The sequence below is a fragment of the Saimiri boliviensis genome, chromosome 4 (assembly GCF_048565385.1).
Source record: "Saimiri boliviensis isolate mSaiBol1 chromosome 4, mSaiBol1.pri, whole genome shotgun sequence".
Lineage (NCBI taxonomy): Eukaryota > Metazoa > Chordata > Mammalia > Primates > Cebidae > Saimiri > Saimiri boliviensis.
The window spans coordinates 133,583,108-133,601,672 of record NC_133452.1 but is presented as its reverse complement, the minus strand read 5'-3'; the positions used below and the strand labels follow the sequence as shown (position 1 = coordinate 133,601,672).

Genomic DNA, 18,565 nt, shown 5'->3' with positions numbered 1-18,565 from the left:
TATAGGCATGAGCCACAGGAGGTAGTTATTATTAACTTCATTTCATAAATAATACACTAAAGCCAGAGATCAGACGGTTTCTCTGAGATTACACAATTAGGAGACAAGCTGGAATTCCAACTCAACCTGTCAACCCACCCTGTGGTTTTTTTGTTTTTGTTTTTGTTTTTTTTGAGACGGAGTTTCACTCTTGTTACCCAGGCTGGAGTGTAATGGCGTGATCTCGGCTCACCGCAACCTCTGCCTCCTGGGTTCAGGCAATTCTCCTGCCTCAGCCTCCTGAGTAGCTGAGATTACAGGCACGCGCCACCATGCCCAGCTAATGTTTTGTATTTTTAGTAGAGACAGGGTTTCACCACGTTGACCAGGATGGTCTCGATCTCTTGACCTCGTGATCCACCTGCCTCTGCCTCCCAAAGTGCTGGGATTACAGGCGTGAGCCACCGCGCCCGGCCTCACCCTGTGGTTTTAACCAGATTACAGGACTCGGGAAGTATTCTGGTTTTGAAACCTGAAGACTTAGTGTGTATTTCATTTCCCGGGACCTCAGTTTGCTCATCTGTTAAAGAAGCAGGTTGGACCAGAGGACCTGCCAAGCCCCTTCCAAGCGCCTACATGAAATCCTCCCTTCTCTTCCCTCCTGGACCGCAGCGCCCACTCTGACAGCAGGGGGCGCCCTCGGGCCGACGGAGCCTCTGCTTGCTTACCCACAATCAGGGCCTTGGTGCGCAGCCCGCCCTGGAGCTCTGGCTGCAGTAGCAGCAGCTCTTCCTCATCCTCTTCGTCGTCGGGTTGGGCTGCTGGGGGGTTGGGGGAACTGGGGACCTCAGGCTCCGGGCCCAGCTCCTCCAGTACCGAATTCTCGGAGGGGTATTGGTACGTGGTCTCCAGGGCTGTCTCGCTGAAGGAGATCTTAAGCTGAAGGAGGGGAAAAAAGGGGGCAGGAGGCCAGGTCAGTGAGGGAGAAGACTGCTGGGGGGTTGCAGGGGAATCGGGGGTTGGGGGGAGTCTGCAAGGGGGCAGGTGGGACAGGCGGAACACGGAGTGGGGGCTGGACTTAGTCACCCCACTCACTGTCCCCATCCACTCTGGGATCCAGTTTTCCTTTCCATACTGGCTCTCCAATCCTAGAGTTTCCCTCTTCCATCATATCATTTCAAAACATCAGACTTTGCCCTGTACATTGGCAGGGGCTTGGGAGGCAGAAGTGAATAATATAGGACCAAGGTCCTTGCTCTTTCGACTGTGCGAGGCAGAGGGGTAAAAAGAAATTAAAATACGTGGAGACAAGCCTTATGATCAGAACCGAGTCTTTGGCCACCTTGGGGGCAGTGAAGTAGATTTCCCAGAGGAGCCAGCAGGCTGGCCAGCGGGGAAGCAACTGGCTGGGGAGCGAGTCTCAGCCAAAAGTAAGGTTTTCATATCCACAGCCCCTTGCTGCCCTATGCAAAACCCAGGACCCTGGGCACCTGTTCCCTCCCACTCCCCTCATTCCTCTACTATCCATAGCAAAGGGGGTCTAGGGCCTGGGAAGAGACAGGAGACGAACAGAAAGGCCCAGAGGAACCAAGAGACTTCCGCAACACACAGGGGAAAGATGAGCCTCTGAAACCCTGAAATGCTGGGGGAGATGACAGTGGCAGAAAGGAAAGTCCACACAGACCTGGGGTGGGGGTCCACAGTGTGTCCGAAGGGACAGGTACAGAGACAGAAGACCAGAGAGGGCACAGAAAACCCTTCGTAATCACACTGTCCCAAGAGCAGGAGAGTCTCAGCTGTTCTCACTGCCTTTCTACCCTTCCCCTTTGCCCTCTTAAGAAGCTCAGGAGGAAGGGGCAGGGTGGGATTAAGTCTAGGAGCCAAAGGGATTAGGGAGACAGCAGGCGGATTCCATGTGAACTACTTGGAAAGGTCCAAATGATCTCCTCAGGCCTTCCCGGGCATCTGTTGGGAAGGCTTGGGGCCAGCTGTACACATCCCCGAGTGCCCTAATGGACTGAGGTATGAAAAGAGAAACCAGGAGGGTGGCTGGGCAGGTGATTGCTAAGAGCTGCATCAGATTTGACAGCAGTCAGGCACGGTGGCTCATGCCTGTAATCCCGGCACTTTGGGAGGCTGAAGTGGGAGGATTTCTTGAGTCCAGGAGTTGGAGACCAGCCTGGGCAATACGGTGACACTGTTTCTAATAAAGAAAAAAATCAGATTTGACACCTGGGTTCCCATGAGAAGCTGGAACTCAGGGACTGTACATGTCACGCCTTGTTGGCTACAAACCCTGCAGTGTCTTCCCACCTTACTTGGAGCAAAAGCCAGAGCCTGATCAAAACCTACAGGGTCCCCCAGTGCGTCACCCCTCCCCTTCCCTCTGGCCTCTGCCTCCACTGTAGCCACACTGGCCTTGGTTCTATCCATGCACTCCCACCTCAGGGCCAGAATAGTACTAGCTGTTCCTCTTGCCTGGAACGCTTCCCCAGATATCGGTACGGCTCTGACCCTCCTGATCACCCTATTTTGAGGTCTCCACATTCACTCCCCCTCCCTCGTGAACCTCTAAGTTCCACTGTTCTATCTTTTTTTTTTTTTTTTTTTTTTTTGAGATGGAGTTTCGCTCGTTACCCAGGCTGGAGTGCAATGGCGCGATCTCGGCTCACCGCAACCTCCGCCTCCTGGGCTCAGGCAATTCTCCTGCCTCAGCCTCCTGAGTAGCTGGGATTACAGGCACACGCCACCATGCCCAGCTAATTTTTTGTATTTTTAGTAGACACGAGGTTTCACCATGTTGACCAGGGTGGTCTCGATCTCTTGATCTCGTGATCCACCCGCCTCGGCCTCCCAAAGTGCTGGGATTACAGGCTTGAGCCACCGCGCCCAGCCGTATTTTTTTTTTTTTTTTTAAATAATCACTTCCCACCTTCTAACTTACTAGAAAATTGACTAATTTATTATACTTGTGTCTGCTGTTGAAAGGATCTTGGGGCCTGGGTGGCTCACACTCGTAATCCCAGCACTTTGGTTGGGGGGGCGAGACAAGTGGATCACTGGAGGTCAGGAGTTCGAGACCAGCCTGGCCAACATGGTGAAACCCCGTCTCTACTAAAAAAATTAGCCGGGCAAGGAGGCGTGTGCCTATAGTTCCATCTACTGAGGAGGCTGAGGCTGGAGAATCGCTTGAACCTCGGAGGTGCAGGTTGCAGTGAGCTGGTATCTCGCTGTTGAACTCCAGGCTGCGAGACAGCAAGACCATCTCAGAAAAAAAATAAAAGAAAAAACAGGGCCGGGCGCGGTGGCTCAAGCCTGTAATCCCAGCACTTTGGGAGGCCGAGGCGGGTGGATCATGAGGTCAAGAGATCGAGACCATCCGGGTCAACATGGTGAAACCCCGTCTCTACTAAAAATACAAGAAATTAGCTGGGCGTGGTGGCGCGTGCCTGTAATCCCAGCTACTCAGGAGGCTGAGGCAGGAGAATTGCCTGAACCCAGGAGATGGAGGTTGCGGTGATCACGCCATTGCACTCCAGCCTGGGTAACAAGAGCGAAACTCCGTCTCAAAAAAAGAAAAAAAAAAAAAAAAAGAAAGAAAGAAAAAAACAAAGGAGCTTGGAAGTTGCTACAACACAAGAGGTTAGGGTTTGTGCAAACCTCAGATGAGGTCCCAACAGAGGACTGATGCTGGGGAGACAATCTGGGGTGGGCCAGCCTGTGCACAGTTGGTCCCCCATTCATGTCTGTGGAACTGCTGGTAGAATCCAGCGACAGCAGCCAGGCTGCTTATATCCCAGGTTCTCAGAAGGGACTACTTAGGTTTCTGTTACTGACAGATTTACCCACATTTCTGGGAACCCATTTTTGTTTTCTTCTCATATCCTTTTTCGGAATAATAACCTCTGTAGTTTATTATCTACTCTGAAAAGAACTTACTTTATTTCATTTGCTCCCAGTCTGTGTTTCTATCTCCCCCGCACCCTGCCTCCTCACCCCCAACAAACTTCTGACTGGGCTTCTCAGGAATGCACAGCCTGCATGGGAGTGGGGGGGCGGGTGTAGAGGGTGTGACTCACTCTCTCCTCTCCCATCAGCTATATAAGGTCACGATGGGGCCGGTCTCTCAGCCCAAGAGGCCTCTGGGGTACGCACCAGCCATTGCCATCCCCTGGGCTCCAGTGGCAGGGCTGGGATTTCTCTCCTGATGGCAGGGATAAGTCTGATGGAATTAGCCTGCAAACGAGTTATTTAGGGAAGGTGAAGAGGGGGTTGGTGGCAGGGTCCTCCTATCTCCTACTCCTGAGCCAGTGTGCTGCAGCAGAGCTGGGACAAGGCACCCAGTCCCTGAAGAGCAGGGTGCTGAGAGAGGGGAGAAGGCGGAGGGTGAGGCGTCTGGGTCAGAGGAACTCTGTGCTGCCTCCTCCCCACCCCCACCCCAGCAGCGGCTGCTTCCTTATTCTCTCACCACATCCTGAGCACAGCTCTGGCAGGCCCAGGGCCCAGGGTTCCCCACTCAGCCCCACCAGCCTTCCGGCCCCCACCCCAGGCTTCCTGTTTGGGCGATCTGCTTCCGGCTCCCCTGCTCTCGGGCCTAGGTATGGTCACCAGCACAGGTCCTGCCCTGCACTTGCTTCCTGGCTCCCCTGGACTGCTCCCTGGGCTTTGGGCCCCAAAGCTTCATGCTTCCCTCTGCTCATTCTTCCCCAAAGGCATAAGCCTCCCTCAGTAGGAAGCGGCTTTTCTGAACACCTCACCTTGGTACCATTTCCTGACTTCTGTCTTTTTCATCTGCCCAGCCCTGAGGGGAACAGACTGGTAGAGGGCAGAGGATAGGTTCCCAACCATGGCTCAGGGGCAGGAGCTTAGGCTTCCTGTGAAGATGAACTGGGGGGTCAAGTGAACTCCCCTCCACCCTGGGCTTAACCAGTATCTTTAGTCCCTGTGGTTCCTTGCTGACCCTGAGGACACACGAAAATCAAATCTGAGGATGTTAACACATGGATGAGAATGAGACTGCGCCTCCCAGGCTCTGAGGAGACGCGTGTGACTGGAGAGACGTCCTAAGTCTGAGACGTCTGAGTGTGGGACCTCTCCCTCCCTATTTTCAAGCTGGAAACAGATGGGTGTGCATAGGAAGAAGTGAGGTGAGGGCCAGGGGGAGTCAGCCCGGCTGCTCCCCGTTTCCTGCAGGTCCTTGTTGCAAGTCTAACCTCTGACCCTCTGCTGGCCTCAACCCTCACCCCTGTCCAGAACTCCCACTGTGCTCCCTGGCCAGTGCCTGCTCTCAAAACTGTCTCCAAATTCACTTCTCTTTTTTGCTACCCTAGGGGAGGGAGAGTCCAGGATGGCAGGAAGAGAGGGGAAAACCGATCACTGAGCCAGTTCAGGGGAGGGAGGGGAAACCCAGGGAGGAAGGACGGGGGGAGTGAGGGGTGGGGGTATTTTGGAAGAGGAGAAGGCTTTTCTTGTCCCAAGAGAGAAGGGAGCACTGTCTGAAGCAGTGGCCCAGCTGGGGGTGTGCAACCCCGAGGTCACCCACTTCAAATGGCCTCTCTGTGTCTCTCCCATGGGGCAGACTCAGGGTTCAAAGCCTTCTCTCTGCTCTTTGGCCAGCACAGTTCCATCTCCCCTCTCCCCTGCATCCTAGGATGTCCCTATTCAGCTCTGCCCTCCTTCCCATGGGGCAGTTGGAACTTCCTCCATTCACTTCTCCCTGCAGTTTCTCCCTAGAACCCAAACTCAGCCCCTCCACACCCCAGGCTCCCTATCCCTTCCCCCCAGAAAAGCTGCAAGTATTTTCACCCGGTGAGCCTGCCCTCACTGATTCAAGCTTGTTCATTCGGGCTCTGCCACTGGCAGGGCTGGGGCAGGTCACACTCAGGAAAGGAAGGAAAGAAAAGCGGGTAGGAAAGCCAGAGCCCGAGGGAAGGGACAATGAGCAGCCCGGCACACCCTGCAAGAGACACACCCAGACACGGCCTTTGCTGGGGCAGGATCTTTCGGGTTCAAAATGGAAAAGGAGGGCTCAGAGAAGGAAGGGTGTGTGTGCAAAGGGAGGAAGGGTGGTGGCAGGAATTAACAAGAAAGAATAGAGGAAAACAAGAATACAGGGGTATAAAAAAGAAAGACCGGCGTCCAGAGAGAATTGACAAGTGGGCCTCTAAGAAGTCTGGCTCGGCTGCTCCCCTACCTGTTTGTGGTGTCTTTCGGGGGACCCCTTGGCAAGGCAGCTGCGGCTGAGACGGAGGTAGCCCCCCAGAACCAAGATCTCCTCGGCAGTTGGGTACCGCTTCTTCCCGGCCCCCGGGGCTGCAGCATCAGCTGTGGCTGGAGAGGCTGGGGTGGCTGGGGGGGTCGTAGGGGGCACAGACCGCCGGGGGTTGACGGTGAAGGTGTGTCCACTGCGGCGGGGGGCCCCCACCCCTGGCCCTGCCTTCACCCCATAGAACAGGCGGCTCATGAGGGGATCCCCAGGAGGTTGGGGGGCAGTTGGGGCTGGGGGTGGGGGAGACAGAGGGGCTGGTGGTGGGGGCTGGAGTTCCACTGCTTCCTCTTCCTGCTGTCTCAGGCCTCCAGTCCCAGCGTCCTCTGGTGGGAGGGGGGAGGGCACAGAGCAGCAGTTCTGCAGGGCTCTCAGAGGCCTGCCCTGAGCTCCCGCCTCCTCCTTCTCAGCCTCCCCCTCTCCAGCCTCCACACCGGGAGGCTCCAGACGCTTTTCCACTGACTCTGGAGGTTGTGGTTTCTGAGTTTGGGCCTCATTGTCCCTGGGTGTCCATTCTCGAGCCTTCCCGGAGTTCAGGGTCCATTTCCACCCTTCCGTTGGCTTCGTGCCCCTCTGGCCGTCCTCCGCAGTCCTCTGTTCTGCGGCCTCCACTCCCGCAGAACTGCTGCCTTGGGCCTCCTTTGTCAGGGCCTCTGACAGCTCTGTAGTCTCTTCTGGGGCCACCCCTGGAACTGGCCTCCCTTCTTTTCTCCCACATTCTTCCGAGTAGCCTTTTCTTTCTTCTGACCTCGGCCTCCACTCTGTTGCCTCTGGTTGTACCAAACTCTGCTCCTGAGCCTCTCTGGAGTCAGGTCTCCATTTATGGGCCTCTGTCAGGCCCAACTTCGGGTAGGCAGATTCCCCCGGGCTCAGTCTACTTTCCACCTCTTTTCTCCTGGGGCTTTGCTCTCGAGACTCTGCTAGTCTCAGACTCCGCTCTGGAGTTTCTACAGGACTCAGCCTCCATTTCCGTGCCTCTGGCAGTCGGGAGCTCCGGTCTCCCGCCTCTCCTGGGCTTTGCCTCCAGTCCCGAGCCTCCAGAGGCCTCAGGCTCGACTCTTGGGCTCCCCCTATCCCCAGTCTCCTCTCTCTGGTCTCCCTGGGACTTAGCCTCTCTTCTCTTGACTCTCTTCCCTTGGGGCTCTGATCCCGCATCTCCCCAGGGCTGGGTCTCCGCTCCCGGGCCTCCAGAGATCCGGGCTTTCTCTCAGCTAGCAGCTCTTCACTCCGTTGCTGCTGCTGCTGCTGCTGCTGCTGCTGCTGCTGCTGCTGCTGCTGCTGCCGCTCCTGCCGGATGAATCGGTTCTGGTGCACCGGCCCGATGGCCTCCTGAAGGACCGCAGATTCATCTGTGTCTGGAGGGCCGGCCTCTGCAGTCCCGGGCACAGGGCTAGGCTCCCCAGGGGACAGCCCAAGCTTGGCCCGGCGGCGCTCCAGGAGCCCTCGCTTCCAGGCTGGCATCTGGGACAGGCGCTCCCGTTCTGCCTTCTCCCGGCCTCTAACGGACGCCTCCTCCTGCCGGCGCCGGGCTAGCAGCTGTAGCTTCCAGTCTGGGATGGTGGTCATGGTCGCCTTGAGGTGAGGGTAGGGAGCACTGGGGGCAGAGAACAGGAAGAAGAGGCTCCAGAGAGGCCCAGGGGGTGAGACTGAGGGTGGGAGGAGAGGAAGTGGAGGGGGAGAGGTGGGACACCGAGCAGGGCAGAGGAGCTGAGGATGAGGACCAAGGGAAAGAGGGACGGCAGCGAACAGGGGAAACGGAAAAAGTGAAGAGAAGTTGTGAGCCCAAGTTGGGGGTGGCGGGGGCGATGTGAGAGGAAGAGTCCAGATTGGAGGCAATGGGGCAGGAGCCAGATGTGGCAGTGCAGGTTAATGCGTATTAAAGACAGTCTCTAGGATGTGAGAAACAGAGAAAGGGCGAAAAGGAAAGTTGCTATGAGGGTGAAAGGAGAAAAGGGGCAGGGACGAGGGGAACCCGGGTGCAGGCCAGGCTGCCTCAGCGATACCCCTGGTAGGTGAACGTGGGAAGGAAGGACCGGGAATCCCTCCCGAGAGGGTGCAACGGGACCTGAGGGGGTGTTGAGGAGGCAAGGAGGAGCGGACAGCGAGCAGGTCTAGGGGAGAAGGGAAACCAGGGAAGAGGGGAAGGGAGCGCGGCGGCAGCGGCCGGGCGCGTCTCAGCGCGGGCCCCAAAGGTCCCTGCTCCGCTTCCAGCGCCGCTGGGGCCACGCCTCTCCCCAGCCCCCACCCCTCTGCCCCGCCCCCCGCCCCCGAGGCGGGTCGGGGGAAATACCCACCCCGGGACTTTCGGAACCCGGGCGTCAGGGCTGCCAGCGCGTTCCCAGAACCCTGGCATCCACCCCCACCCAGTCCCGTCAGCACCGCCTGCCTCCCCCGCCGGCTGCGCCCGGCGACCCCGGAGTGCCGAAGGCAGGCTCCATGCCTCTTCTCTCCGGCGGCGCCTGCGAGTCCCGTGCCCGGTCCCCGCTCTCATGGAGCCGTGACAGAGCCAGCCGTCTCCACCCCGCTCTGGCTGCACAGACTGACAATCTCGGCACAAGGAGGAGACAGCCAAGGTCCGGGCCAGGGACGGGAGCGAGGAGACACCCCCTCCCCAAATCTGAGTCCCTCAGTCAACTCACACGCCGTGGGGCCCCCCTGGGAGGGGGTGCGGAGGAGCCGGGCGTCCAGAGAGAGGAAGAGGAGGAGAGAGGGACCGAGGGAGATCCGGAGACTGGAGGGAGGGGAGGAGGAGGGAGAGGAGGAGGGAAAGAGGCAGCAAAGGAGGAGGGACGGAGACAGAGACCAGGGGGCCGGGCGGGGGCGGCGACCGCTTTGTCTAAGGACAATGAGGAGAGGGAAGGGGGCGCAGGGCGGAGCCCGAGGAGAGGGCGGGGCCTAGCTCCCTCCCACCCCGCGTGGGACTCGCTCTGGGACTGCCCCCTACTAGCCCCAACCCCTGATCCTCCGCTCTGTGTCCCCGGGGGCCCACACCCGCTTCCCCCCCGGTAGCCCTGGAGAACCCAGGTGTCCAGATCCCTTCCCCCAGCTCGCCGACCCAGGGCGGTGGCCCGTGACTCAGGCCCCTCGTGGGACTTTGGGAGGAAGCGGCAGCTGCTCGGAGCCGGGCCCGCCCTTCCCATCTCCTGCCGCTCAGCCCTCCCTACGATTTTGCCTTCTCCGGCCAGTCTTTGTTTTTGCCGGGTCGAGGGCAGCCACTAGGCTGTAGGGGGCCTTGAGGAGGGGGCGGCAGGAGAGGCACTCAGAAGCCAGCGGTTTTGGAAGCTCGTTCTCCTACCAGAGCTGCTGTCCACACTCTTTCTAGCTTCAACCTGCCTCCCATGAGTCTCCTGGTCAGCTGCGGGGTGGGGGGCTGGGGGGAAGGGGATTTGAAGGAATGGGGACCCGGCCTCTCTGGTAAAGTGGGGGCGGGTCAGTGGGGGCGGGGGGAGGGTGGCCGAAGCCCAGCGGTTGCCAGAGGGCGTGGTGGCTGCCCAGACTCCACTTCGCGGGCTCGCAGGCTCCCTCTGGCTTTTCTTCCCAAACTCAGCCCTGCAGCTTGGGAGACACTGACAGACTGCATATAGTACGTAGAAAAATCAAGGTTTTATTTTCCTGCAGAGCATCCAGAACAGGGAGCCCCAAGTTAAGAGCGGGAGAATCCTCTTGACTAGGTGCAGGGCTGAGCCCAGAGGCAGGGCCTAAGGAGGTGCAGACACTAGGGCCGGGAGTGCTGAGGCAAGGTGTGGGGCCTGGAGGGGCAGCCACTACCTTTGAACTTGCAGACCCTGGTCCAGCTTCTTGGAGTGGAAGCCAGAGGTGGCGAAGGGGGGATCCCAGAGGCACAGAGGGAAGCAATGGTGCCAGTCAGTGGAGTGGTCAGGGCAGATCCTTTCCTTCTAGGTGGCTGTTGAGGGGGAGTGTGCCATGCCCTAAACAGTGAGGAGACAGATGAATTCCATACTCTGCTCTTCCTTGCTGGTGGACTCTTGGAATTCAGTGGCTGAAACTCAGAATTTAGAGTATGGAGCCGGACCCAGAGAATAAAGTAGCAAGTAGTGGAAGGGGCAGCTCCTTCAGTCCATGGATTTGAGCCTCTGACCTGAAGCAGCCAGGGCCTGGATGTTAAAGATTTGGAATTCAGGGGAAGAGGGACTGGGCGTGGTGGCTCATGTCTGTAATTCCAGTACTTTGGGAGACCAAGGCAGGCGGATCACAAAGTCAGCAGTTCAAGACCAGCCTGGCCAACATGACGAAACCCTGTCTTTACTAAAAATACAAAAATTAGCTGTGTGTGGTGGCGAGAGCCTGTAATACCAGCTGCTCAGGAGCCTGAGGCAGGAGAATCATTCGAACCTGGGAGGCGGAGGTTGCAGTGAGTCAAGATTGCGCCATTGAACTCCAGCCTGGGCAACAGAGCAAGACTCCATCTCAACAACAAAAAAGAATTCAGGGGGCGGGGAAGAACAGGGCTTGTAACGAGAGTGAGCTTCTCACTCTGCCTCCCCATCCTGGGGTCGAGAGAGCAGGTGGAGTTTTCTTTGCAGCTGGGCCCGGAGGTAGCGGAGGTCTTGCTGATCAAGCCCATGAGCCAGGCCCAGGTAGAGGGTAAGGAGGAGAGCAAGAAGGAGACGGTCTGTGCCAAGCGTGGGCACCACCCACAGCACTGTCAGCAGCTCCACACACACTGGGTGGCGCAGGTGGGAGAAGAGTCTGAGAGCCCGGGGAGACTTCAGGGCCAGAGGCTCGCCCAGCCCCAGCACATGGTAGTATACCTAAGAGAGGGAGAAGAGCTCAGAAATGAAGTCAAGACTTTTTCTTGGCTTGGGCACTTCTTTCCTTCTCTTCCAGGCACCACCCTCCCAGAACTCAGGCCCAGGAACCCCCCTTCTGAGACTTGGGCCCTGACCCAGACTTCTTTTTTTTTTTTTTTTTTTGAGACAGAGTCTCACTCTATTACCGAGGCTGAAGTGCAGTGGCAAGATCTTGGCTCACTGCAACCTCTGTCACCCAGGTTAAAGCAATTCTCTTGCCTCAGCCTCCCGAGTAGCTGGGATTACAGGCGCCTGCCACCATGCCCGGCTAATTTTTGTATTTTTAGTAGAGATGGGGTTTCACCATCTTGGCCAGGCCTGTCTTGAACTTCTGACCTAGTGATCCACCTGCCTCGGCCTCCCAAAGTGCTGGGATTGTAGACATGAGCCACTGCGCCCAGCCCCTGACCCTGACTTCTGATCCATGTACCTTCCCCAGGCCCAGGAGGCCCATGGTTGCTGTCCTTTTGACAGAGAAGCAAGAAGAAGGTAGAAGAGCATGGGAGGAGGCAAACCCTTGAAAGGGAAAGAGGAGTTCTAAAACAGGCCAGAGGCCGTAAGTAGGGATCTGGGAGCCTCACCTGCTTGAGGCCCATGAGCTCAGCGTAGTCAAAGACGAGAAGGATGCTGAAGATGAGGAGCCAGGAGATGACATGGAGCACAAAGCAGAGGAGGGGCACCCAGGTGGCCCATGGCTCAGCCCGAGCCTCCCACAACACCGGGCCTCTGGGTACGGGCTCCCAGTACCGCATCACCAGCTGTGGAAGGATAAGGGGCTGGGTATCCCAGTGGCCTACCCTGCCTTTCCTTGGGAGACCCAGACCCAGAGCTGCCCCCACCACAGGCTAGCTTGCAACTCTCGCCCACCCCTCTCCTGCCTCACCAACAAATATTCACCATGTGGAGGGTGCTGGGTGAGGTCTCAGAGATGTAAGGATCACCTGTCTCTACCCTGAAAACTTACAGATGGGGTGACCTGATATCTACACAAAGTAGTAGCCTATGCCAGCCACCCAATGAGAAGACAGACAAGTACGATGGAAAGCCTTCTCTTCAGACCTAGGGAAGTGGTTTTGAAGAAAGGATAGATCTGAAGAGAAGTTAAGGAAGGGATCACAAGCAGGACATGAACATAGTTGCAAAGGTGAGAATGCACATATTGTGCTTGGGGAAGGACAAGTACAGCCTTCTTGATAAAAAGTAGGATGTGTGCTGTGGAGGAATGGAAGCTGAGATTAGCTCCTCAGTTCTCCACCTGAACCCATATTTTGCCCCTCTAATCCAGGGCACCCCTCCCACACTTGGTGTCCTTTGGGGACTCAACTGCCAGGGCCTCATACCTGCAAGGCCAAGGCAGTGCAGGCCACATACAGTGACCTCTGAAGGACCCCAAAGTACCGGCATGTCCATGCTTTCACTCTCTCAGCTGCCATGAGGCTGTGTTGCCCAACAAATAGAAGCAGGAGCCCCAGATCCCATGCCAGCGGGGCAAGGATGCTGCGGTCCTGCAGGGCAGCCAGCCATCCCTGGCGGGCATCTATGGGAAGTTGAGGGAGAAAGAGACAAAAGATCAAAAAGGGGGCAGAATGTTTCCCCCACCCTCATCTCCTCTTGGAGCCCCAGGCCATATCCCTTACTGTTTTCAAGAGCCTTAATGCTTCCTCTCTACGCTGTGCCCATCTCACTTTTCCATTCCTAGTTTCTGCCCTCTTCCCTAGGCCTCCTGCAAACCTGGGGAAGAGGATTCATAGAACGAACAATGCATGTTGGGCACTTGCAAAAAGCATGGATGGAGAGGTCACCGCTGGATTGCCCCTTTTATTTCGGTTCTCCAATTGCTGCTCCTTTTTTTTTTTTTTTTTTTTTTTTGTGAGACGGAGTTTCACTCTTGTTACCCAGGCTGGACTGCAATGGCACGATCTCGGCTCACCGCATCCTCCGCCTCCTGGGTTCAGGCAATTCTCCTGCCTCAGCCTCCGGAGTAGCTGGCCACCATGCTCAGCTAATTTTTTGCACCATTAGTAGAGACGGGGTTTCACCATGTTGACCAGGATGGTCTCGATCTCTTTTTTTTTTTTTTTTTTTTGAGACGGAGTTTCGCTCTTGTTACCCAGGCTGGAGTGCAATGGCGTGATCTCGGCTCACTGCAACCTCCGCCTCCTGGGTTCAAGCAATTCTCCTGCCTCAGCCTCCTGAGTAGCTGGGATTACAGGCACGCACCACTATGCCCAGCTAATTTTTTGTATTTTTAGTGGAGACGGGGTTTCACCACGTTGACCAGGATGGTCTCGATCTCTCGACCTCGTGATCCACCCGCCTCGGCCTCCCAAAGTGCTGGGATTACAGGCTTGAACCACCGCGCCCGGCCTTGGTCTCGATCTCTTGACCTCGTGATCCACCCGCCTCGGCCTCCCAAAGTGCTGGGATGACAGGCTTGAGCCACCGCGCCCGGCCCGACTGCTCCTTTTTAACACTCTTTTCTCAACTGTCCTCTCTACAAAACACTTTACTTAACAATACTCCGGTTATCGCCCTTTCCGGCTCCCTCAATCCTCACTCTCCCTCCTCTCCAAGCCTCTAATCCTTGAGTTCCTAATTTAGTCCTCAGGTCTCCCTCCCCAGTAGCTTCTCCGCCGCTTTCTCGGTTCGAGTTCCCTCTCCCCTGTCATTTGTTTCCAAGCCCCGCCCTCGATCTCTCTACAGCGGCTCCACCTTCCTACCCCCAGTTCATATTCGATCCCTCCCGCTCACCCGGACCACCAGACTCCGAGATCCGTCCAAGAAGTGGCTGAAGGGAGGTAAAGCGCACGAACTCCACTCCGGTGCCAAAGGCCAGGATGAAAGAGGCGAGGGCAGCAGGGACCAGGAGCAGTGCAGGGGCCATGGCGAGAAATGGAGGGGTGGGGAAAGGGGCGGGGTCGGGATTCCCGCGGCCACAGGCCCCTCCCACTGCCCCGCCCCCGCACAGAATCCAGCCCAGGAGGGCGGGGCTCCTGCACGCCGCTCGCTGCCCGACTTCCGGCCCGCGGGGCGCGGCCTCTCACACCCCGCGGCGAACCGGTGCCGGGATTCGAGTCCCAGCCTGCGGTGTCTCCATCACAGAAGGGAATGTTAGAATCCCGTCTGTGTTAGAGACAGAGAGCTGTTAAGGTTAGCGGCTCTGCAGCGGCTTACATGGATTGAATCTCAGCTCGTCTAGTTTTCCCATCTAAAATGAAAAGTGACTATTTTACAACAAAATAAATGAATGCTTATTCTGTAACTTATTATGAAGTTGAGTTGTTGACTGGCTAGTTTCTAAGAAGAGCAAGTAACTTCTCTGTAAATACTGAAAGGTTTGTTGTCATAGTGCCAGAGATTGTTGATTTGTAACCACAAGAGTAAAAATGTTAAAATATTTGTGACAGTAACCTTTGTCAGAATTAAAGATCATGCAGCCAAGGACCTTGTCACACTAGCTGTGCACATAGTAGGGACCTTAGATATCATTAGACTAATTCCATCAATTTATAGATAGAAGAAATAGGTCCAGAGAGATGAAAATTGCCTGAGTTAGGAAGCGGCTAATCTTGCAGGCTGAAGGACCGGAACATTGCTGAGCAGCCTCCCGAAAGCTTGACATTCCTTCTCCTCCCTCTCCTGGGCTCAGTACTCCTACCCTCCTCTGAATCAATGCCGTTGTATGCTGTACCAGACATCTTATGTTTTCCCTTAAATTCACTCTCCACCCTGCTTTCTGCTTCAGGAAGTTGTTCCAAATGGACCGCATCAATGAAAGTCAGTTTTGGCCAGGCGCGGTGGCTCACGCCTGTAATCTCAGCACTTGGGAGGCTGAGGCGGGTGGATCACAAGGTCAGGAGATCGAGACCATTCTGGCTAACACGGTGAAACCCCGTCTCTACTAAAAATACAAAAAATTAGCCGGGCGTGGTGGCGGGCGCCTGTAATCTTAGGTACTCCGGAAGCTGAGGTAGGAGAATCACTTGAACCCAGGTGGCAGAGGTTGCAGTAAGCCGAGATCGCGCCACTGTACTCTAGCCTGGGCGACAAAGCAAGACCTCATCTCAAAAAAAAAAAAGAAAAAAAGAAAAAAAAAGTCACAGCTTTTATTGAGGACGTCCTCTCTACACCACTGCTCCTTCCTCATCTTTTTGAGCTTGGAGGTGGTCACAACAGAGCTGTGGGTATTAAGGCACTACACTATTCTTTCTGATTTCCCTACACTCTGCCTACTTATTTGTATTTATCACTTTATTAAAATATCCCACAAAGTATCCCAATTTGAATGTGCTATTCATTTCCTGCTATGACCGTGAATAGAGACACTTACCACGCAAAGCAATGTGCTACAAGCTGTGGGGTTCATTGGAAGTGTAAGAGGCCAGACACGGTGGCTCATGCCTTTATGTAATCCCAGCACTTTGGGAGGCTGAGGTGGATGGATCACTTTAGACCGGGAGTTCGAGATCAGACTGGCCAACATGATGAAACCCTGTTTTTACTAAAAAAATACAAAAACTAGCTGGGTGTGGTGGTGTACGCCTGCAATCCCAGTTACTCAGGAGGCTGTTAGGGGAATCATCTGGGCGATAGAGCAAGACTCTGTCTCAAAAAAAAAAAAAAAAAAAAAAAAAAAAGGAAAAATACCAGGAAGTGTAAGAAAAAATCCTTGTTCTCTAGATGTTTAAGCTGAGGCACTTAAATAGTACTACGCATGAAGAGGTAGTGTAGCTGAGTGCTACATGGTGCTCTATAGACACCAGATATGGTAGGAAATCAGGGCCTCTTGCTGGACGCAGTGGCTCATGCCTGTAATCCCAACACTTTGGGAGGCCAAGGTGGGTGGATCATCTTATGTCAGGAGTTGGAGACCAGCCTGGACAACATGGTGAAACTTCATCTCTACTAAAAATACAAAAATTAGCTGGTGATAGGGGACGCCTATAATCCTGGCTACTTGGGAGGCTAAGGCAAGAGAATTACTTGAACCCAGGAGGCAGAGATTGCAGTGAGCTGAGATCATACCACCACACTCCAGCTGGGTGAAAGGCTTTTTCTTTCCTTTTTTTTTGGGAAAAAAAAAAAAGGAAAGAAAAAGAAATAAGGGACATGGACAATTTCATAGAATATGAAAGCTTTGAGTTGTGCAAGGGGACTATTATTTATCCGGGTCCTACTGTCTGCTGCCACTCCCACAATGGCTGTGCTTAATATATATTATGAAATTAGATATGTTTAAAAGCCAGGACAGTGCTTGGCAAATCTCATGCTACACCAAAGTGTCCTAAACTTAAGTATTACTTACATGCAGAAAATGGTACAAAACTAATCAGCTCTTTTTAAAAAATTGAAATTCATACAACATAAAATTAACCTTTTTTTTTTTTTCAGTTGGGGTCCCACTCCGTCATCCATGCTGGAGTGCAGTGGTATGATCATGGCTCACTGCAACCTCAAACTTCTGGGTTCAAATGATCCTCTTGCCTCAGCCTCCAGAGTGGTTGAGACTACAGGCATGTGCCCACATTCAGCTTTTTTTTTTTTTTTTTTTTTTGAGACGGAGTTTCGCTCTTGTTACCCAGGTTGGAGTGCAATGGCACGATCTCGGCTCACCGCAACCTCCGCCTCCTGGGTTCAGGCAATTCTCCTGCCTCAGCCTCCTGAGTAGCTGGGATTACAGGCATGTAATCCCAGCTAGTTTTTTGTATTTTTAGTAGAGATGGGGTTTCACCATGTTGACCAGGATGGTCTCGATCTTTTGACCTCGTGATCCACCTGCCACGGCCTCCCAAAGTGCTGGGATTACAGGCTTGAGCCACCGCGCCCGGCTCACATTCAGCTTTTTAAATTTTTTTGTAGTGATGGGATCTCCCTTTGATGCCCAGATTGTTCTCAAACTCATTGGCTCAAGTGATTCTGCTGCCTCAACCTCCCAGGGTGCCACCATGCCCTGCCTAACCACTTTATTTATTTTGAGATGGAGTTTCACTCTTGTTGCCCAGGCTGGAGTGTAATGGCACAATCTCAGCTCACTGCAACCTCTGCCTCCCAGGTTCAAATGATTCTCCTGCCTCAGCCTCCTGAGAAGTTGGGATTACAGGTGCCCACCACCACACTCAGCTAATTTTTGTATTTTTAGTAGAGATGGGGTTTTGCCATGTTGACCAGGCTGATCTCGAACTTCCGACCTCAGGTGATCCACCCGCCTCAGCCTCCCAAAGTGCTGGGAATTCAGGTGTGAGCCACTCAGCCCAGACTTTTTTTTTTTTTTTTTTTTTTTTTGGAGACGGAGTTTTGCTCTTGTTACCCAGGCTGGAGTGCAATCGCGAGATCTCAGCTCACCGCAACCTCCGCCTCCTGGGTTCAAGCAATTCTCCTGCCTCAGCCTCCTGAGTAGCTGGGATTACAGGCACACACCACCATGCCCAGCTAATTTTTTTGTATTTTTTTTAGTAGAGACGGGGTTTCACCTTGTTGACCAGGATGGTCTCGATCTCTTGACCTCATGATCCACCTGCCTCGGCCTCCCAAAGTGCTGGGATTATGGGCTTGAGCCACCGCGCCCAGCTTTTTTTTTTTCTTGAGACAAAGTCTCTCTGTCACCCAGGCTGGAGTACAGTGGCACAATCTCTGCTCACTGCAACCTCCATTTCCCAGGTTCAAGTAATTCTCCAGCCTCAGCCTCCCGAGTAGCTGGGATTACAGGTGCATGCCACCACACCCAGCTAAGTTTTGTATTTTTTAGTTGAGACAGGGCTTTTTGCCATGTTGTTCAGGCTGGTCTTGAACTCTTGATCTCAGGTGACCCACCCACCTTGGCCTCCCAAAGTGCTAGGATTACAGGGATGAGCCACCATGCCTGGCCCATTTTTGTATTTTTTGTAAAGATGGGGTTTTGCCATTTTGCCCAGGCTGGTTGCCCATGAACTCCTGGGATCATGCAATCCTACTGTCTTAGCCTCCAAAAGTGCTAGGATTACAGGCATGAGCCATCACACCCAGCCTGGACACCTGTTTTAAATTCTTTTGGGTATACATCTAGAGCAGAATTGCTGGATAATTTGGTAATTTCATGTTTAACTTTTTTTTCCCTCCAATTAGAGAGCACGTACTGTTTTTTTTTTTTTTTTTTTTTTTTTTTTAGATGGAGTTTTGCTCTTGTTACCCAGGCTGGAGTGCAATGGCTCAATCTTGGTTCACCACAACCTCTGCCTCCCAGGTTTAAGCAATTCACCTGCCTTAGTCTTCCAAGTAGCTCAGATTGCAAGCATCCACCACCAGGCCTGGATAATTTTAAAAATATTTTTAGTAGAGACAGGGTTTCTCCATGTTGGTTAAGTTGGATTCGAACTCCTGACCTCAGGTTATCCACCCACCTCAGCCTGTCAGTGCTGGGATTACAGGCATGAGCCACCACGCCTGGATAACAGCAGGTATTGTTTAAATGACTAGATTAGAAAAACAATCATGGTAGACCCCTTAGTTCATTCTTCTAATAAGCCTGTTGATC

At 54.3% G+C, this 18,565-nt stretch overlaps 2 protein-coding genes and 1 long non-coding RNA gene across 5 annotated transcripts in view; 1 reads left to right on the top strand and 2 right to left on the bottom strand.

Annotated features, from left to right (window-relative positions):
• Positions 1–8,968, bottom strand: part of PPP1R18 (protein phosphatase 1 regulatory subunit 18) — a 12,057-nt gene extending 3,089 nt beyond the window's left edge. The window contains exons 1-4 of one of the 2 annotated variants that reach the window (XM_074398317.1): positions 8,884–8,968; positions 6,173–7,838; positions 4,135–4,215; positions 708–918 (exon numbers count right to left, since the gene is read on the bottom strand). In XM_074398317.1, coding sequence (XP_074254418.1) covers positions 708–918; positions 4,135–4,215; positions 6,173–7,810 — 1,930 coding nt within the window. In that variant the 5' untranslated portion in view covers positions 7,811–7,838; positions 8,884–8,968. The remainder of the gene's footprint in view (positions 1–707; positions 919–4,134; positions 4,216–6,172; positions 7,839–8,883) is intronic. The other variant, XM_039467931.2, reaches the window with a different exon arrangement.
• An 860-nt stretch (positions 8,969–9,828) lies between these two features.
• On the bottom strand, positions 9,829–13,964 carry NRM (nurim). 2 transcript variants are annotated; one of them, XM_003944645.4, is made up of 4 exons: positions 13,807–13,964; positions 12,396–12,592; positions 11,637–11,813; positions 9,829–11,016 (listed from the first exon to the last, which is right to left on the bottom strand). In XM_003944645.4, exons 1-4 carry the CDS (start codon positions 13,937–13,939, stop codon positions 10,735–10,737), a joined length of 789 nt encoding a protein of 262 aa, XP_003944694.1. In that variant the 5' UTR covers positions 13,940–13,964; the 3' UTR covers positions 9,829–10,734. The 2 variants fall into 2 exon arrangements, with proteins under 2 accessions (XP_003944694.1, XP_039323895.1); XM_039467961.2 differs by lacking the exons at positions 11,637–11,813; positions 12,396–12,592 and having other exon boundaries at positions 10,732–11,016.
• LOC141584357 (uncharacterized) lies at positions 11,810–15,699 on the top strand. Its single transcript, XR_012517384.1, has 2 exons — positions 11,810–12,199; positions 12,774–15,699. It is a non-coding gene; the product is annotated as an uncharacterized LOC141584357 (long non-coding RNA).
• The last annotated feature ends 2,866 nt before the right edge of the window (positions 15,700–18,565 follow it).

Bases quoted from the DNA above. Each gene is read 5' to 3' on its own strand.
- NRM (XM_003944645.4), bottom strand. From the start codon at position 13,939: ATGGCCCCTGCACTGCTCCTGGTCCCTGCTGCCCTCGCCTCTTTCATC. The intron at 12,593-13,806 runs GTGAGCGGGAGG...AACTTCCCATAG, and splicing joins CTCGGAGTCTGGTGGTCCGG to ATGCCCGCCAGGGATGGCTG. The intron at 11,814-12,395 runs GTATGAGGCCCT...ATCCTTCCACAG, and splicing joins GCACTGCCTTGGCCTTGCAG to CTGGTGATGCGGTACTGGGA.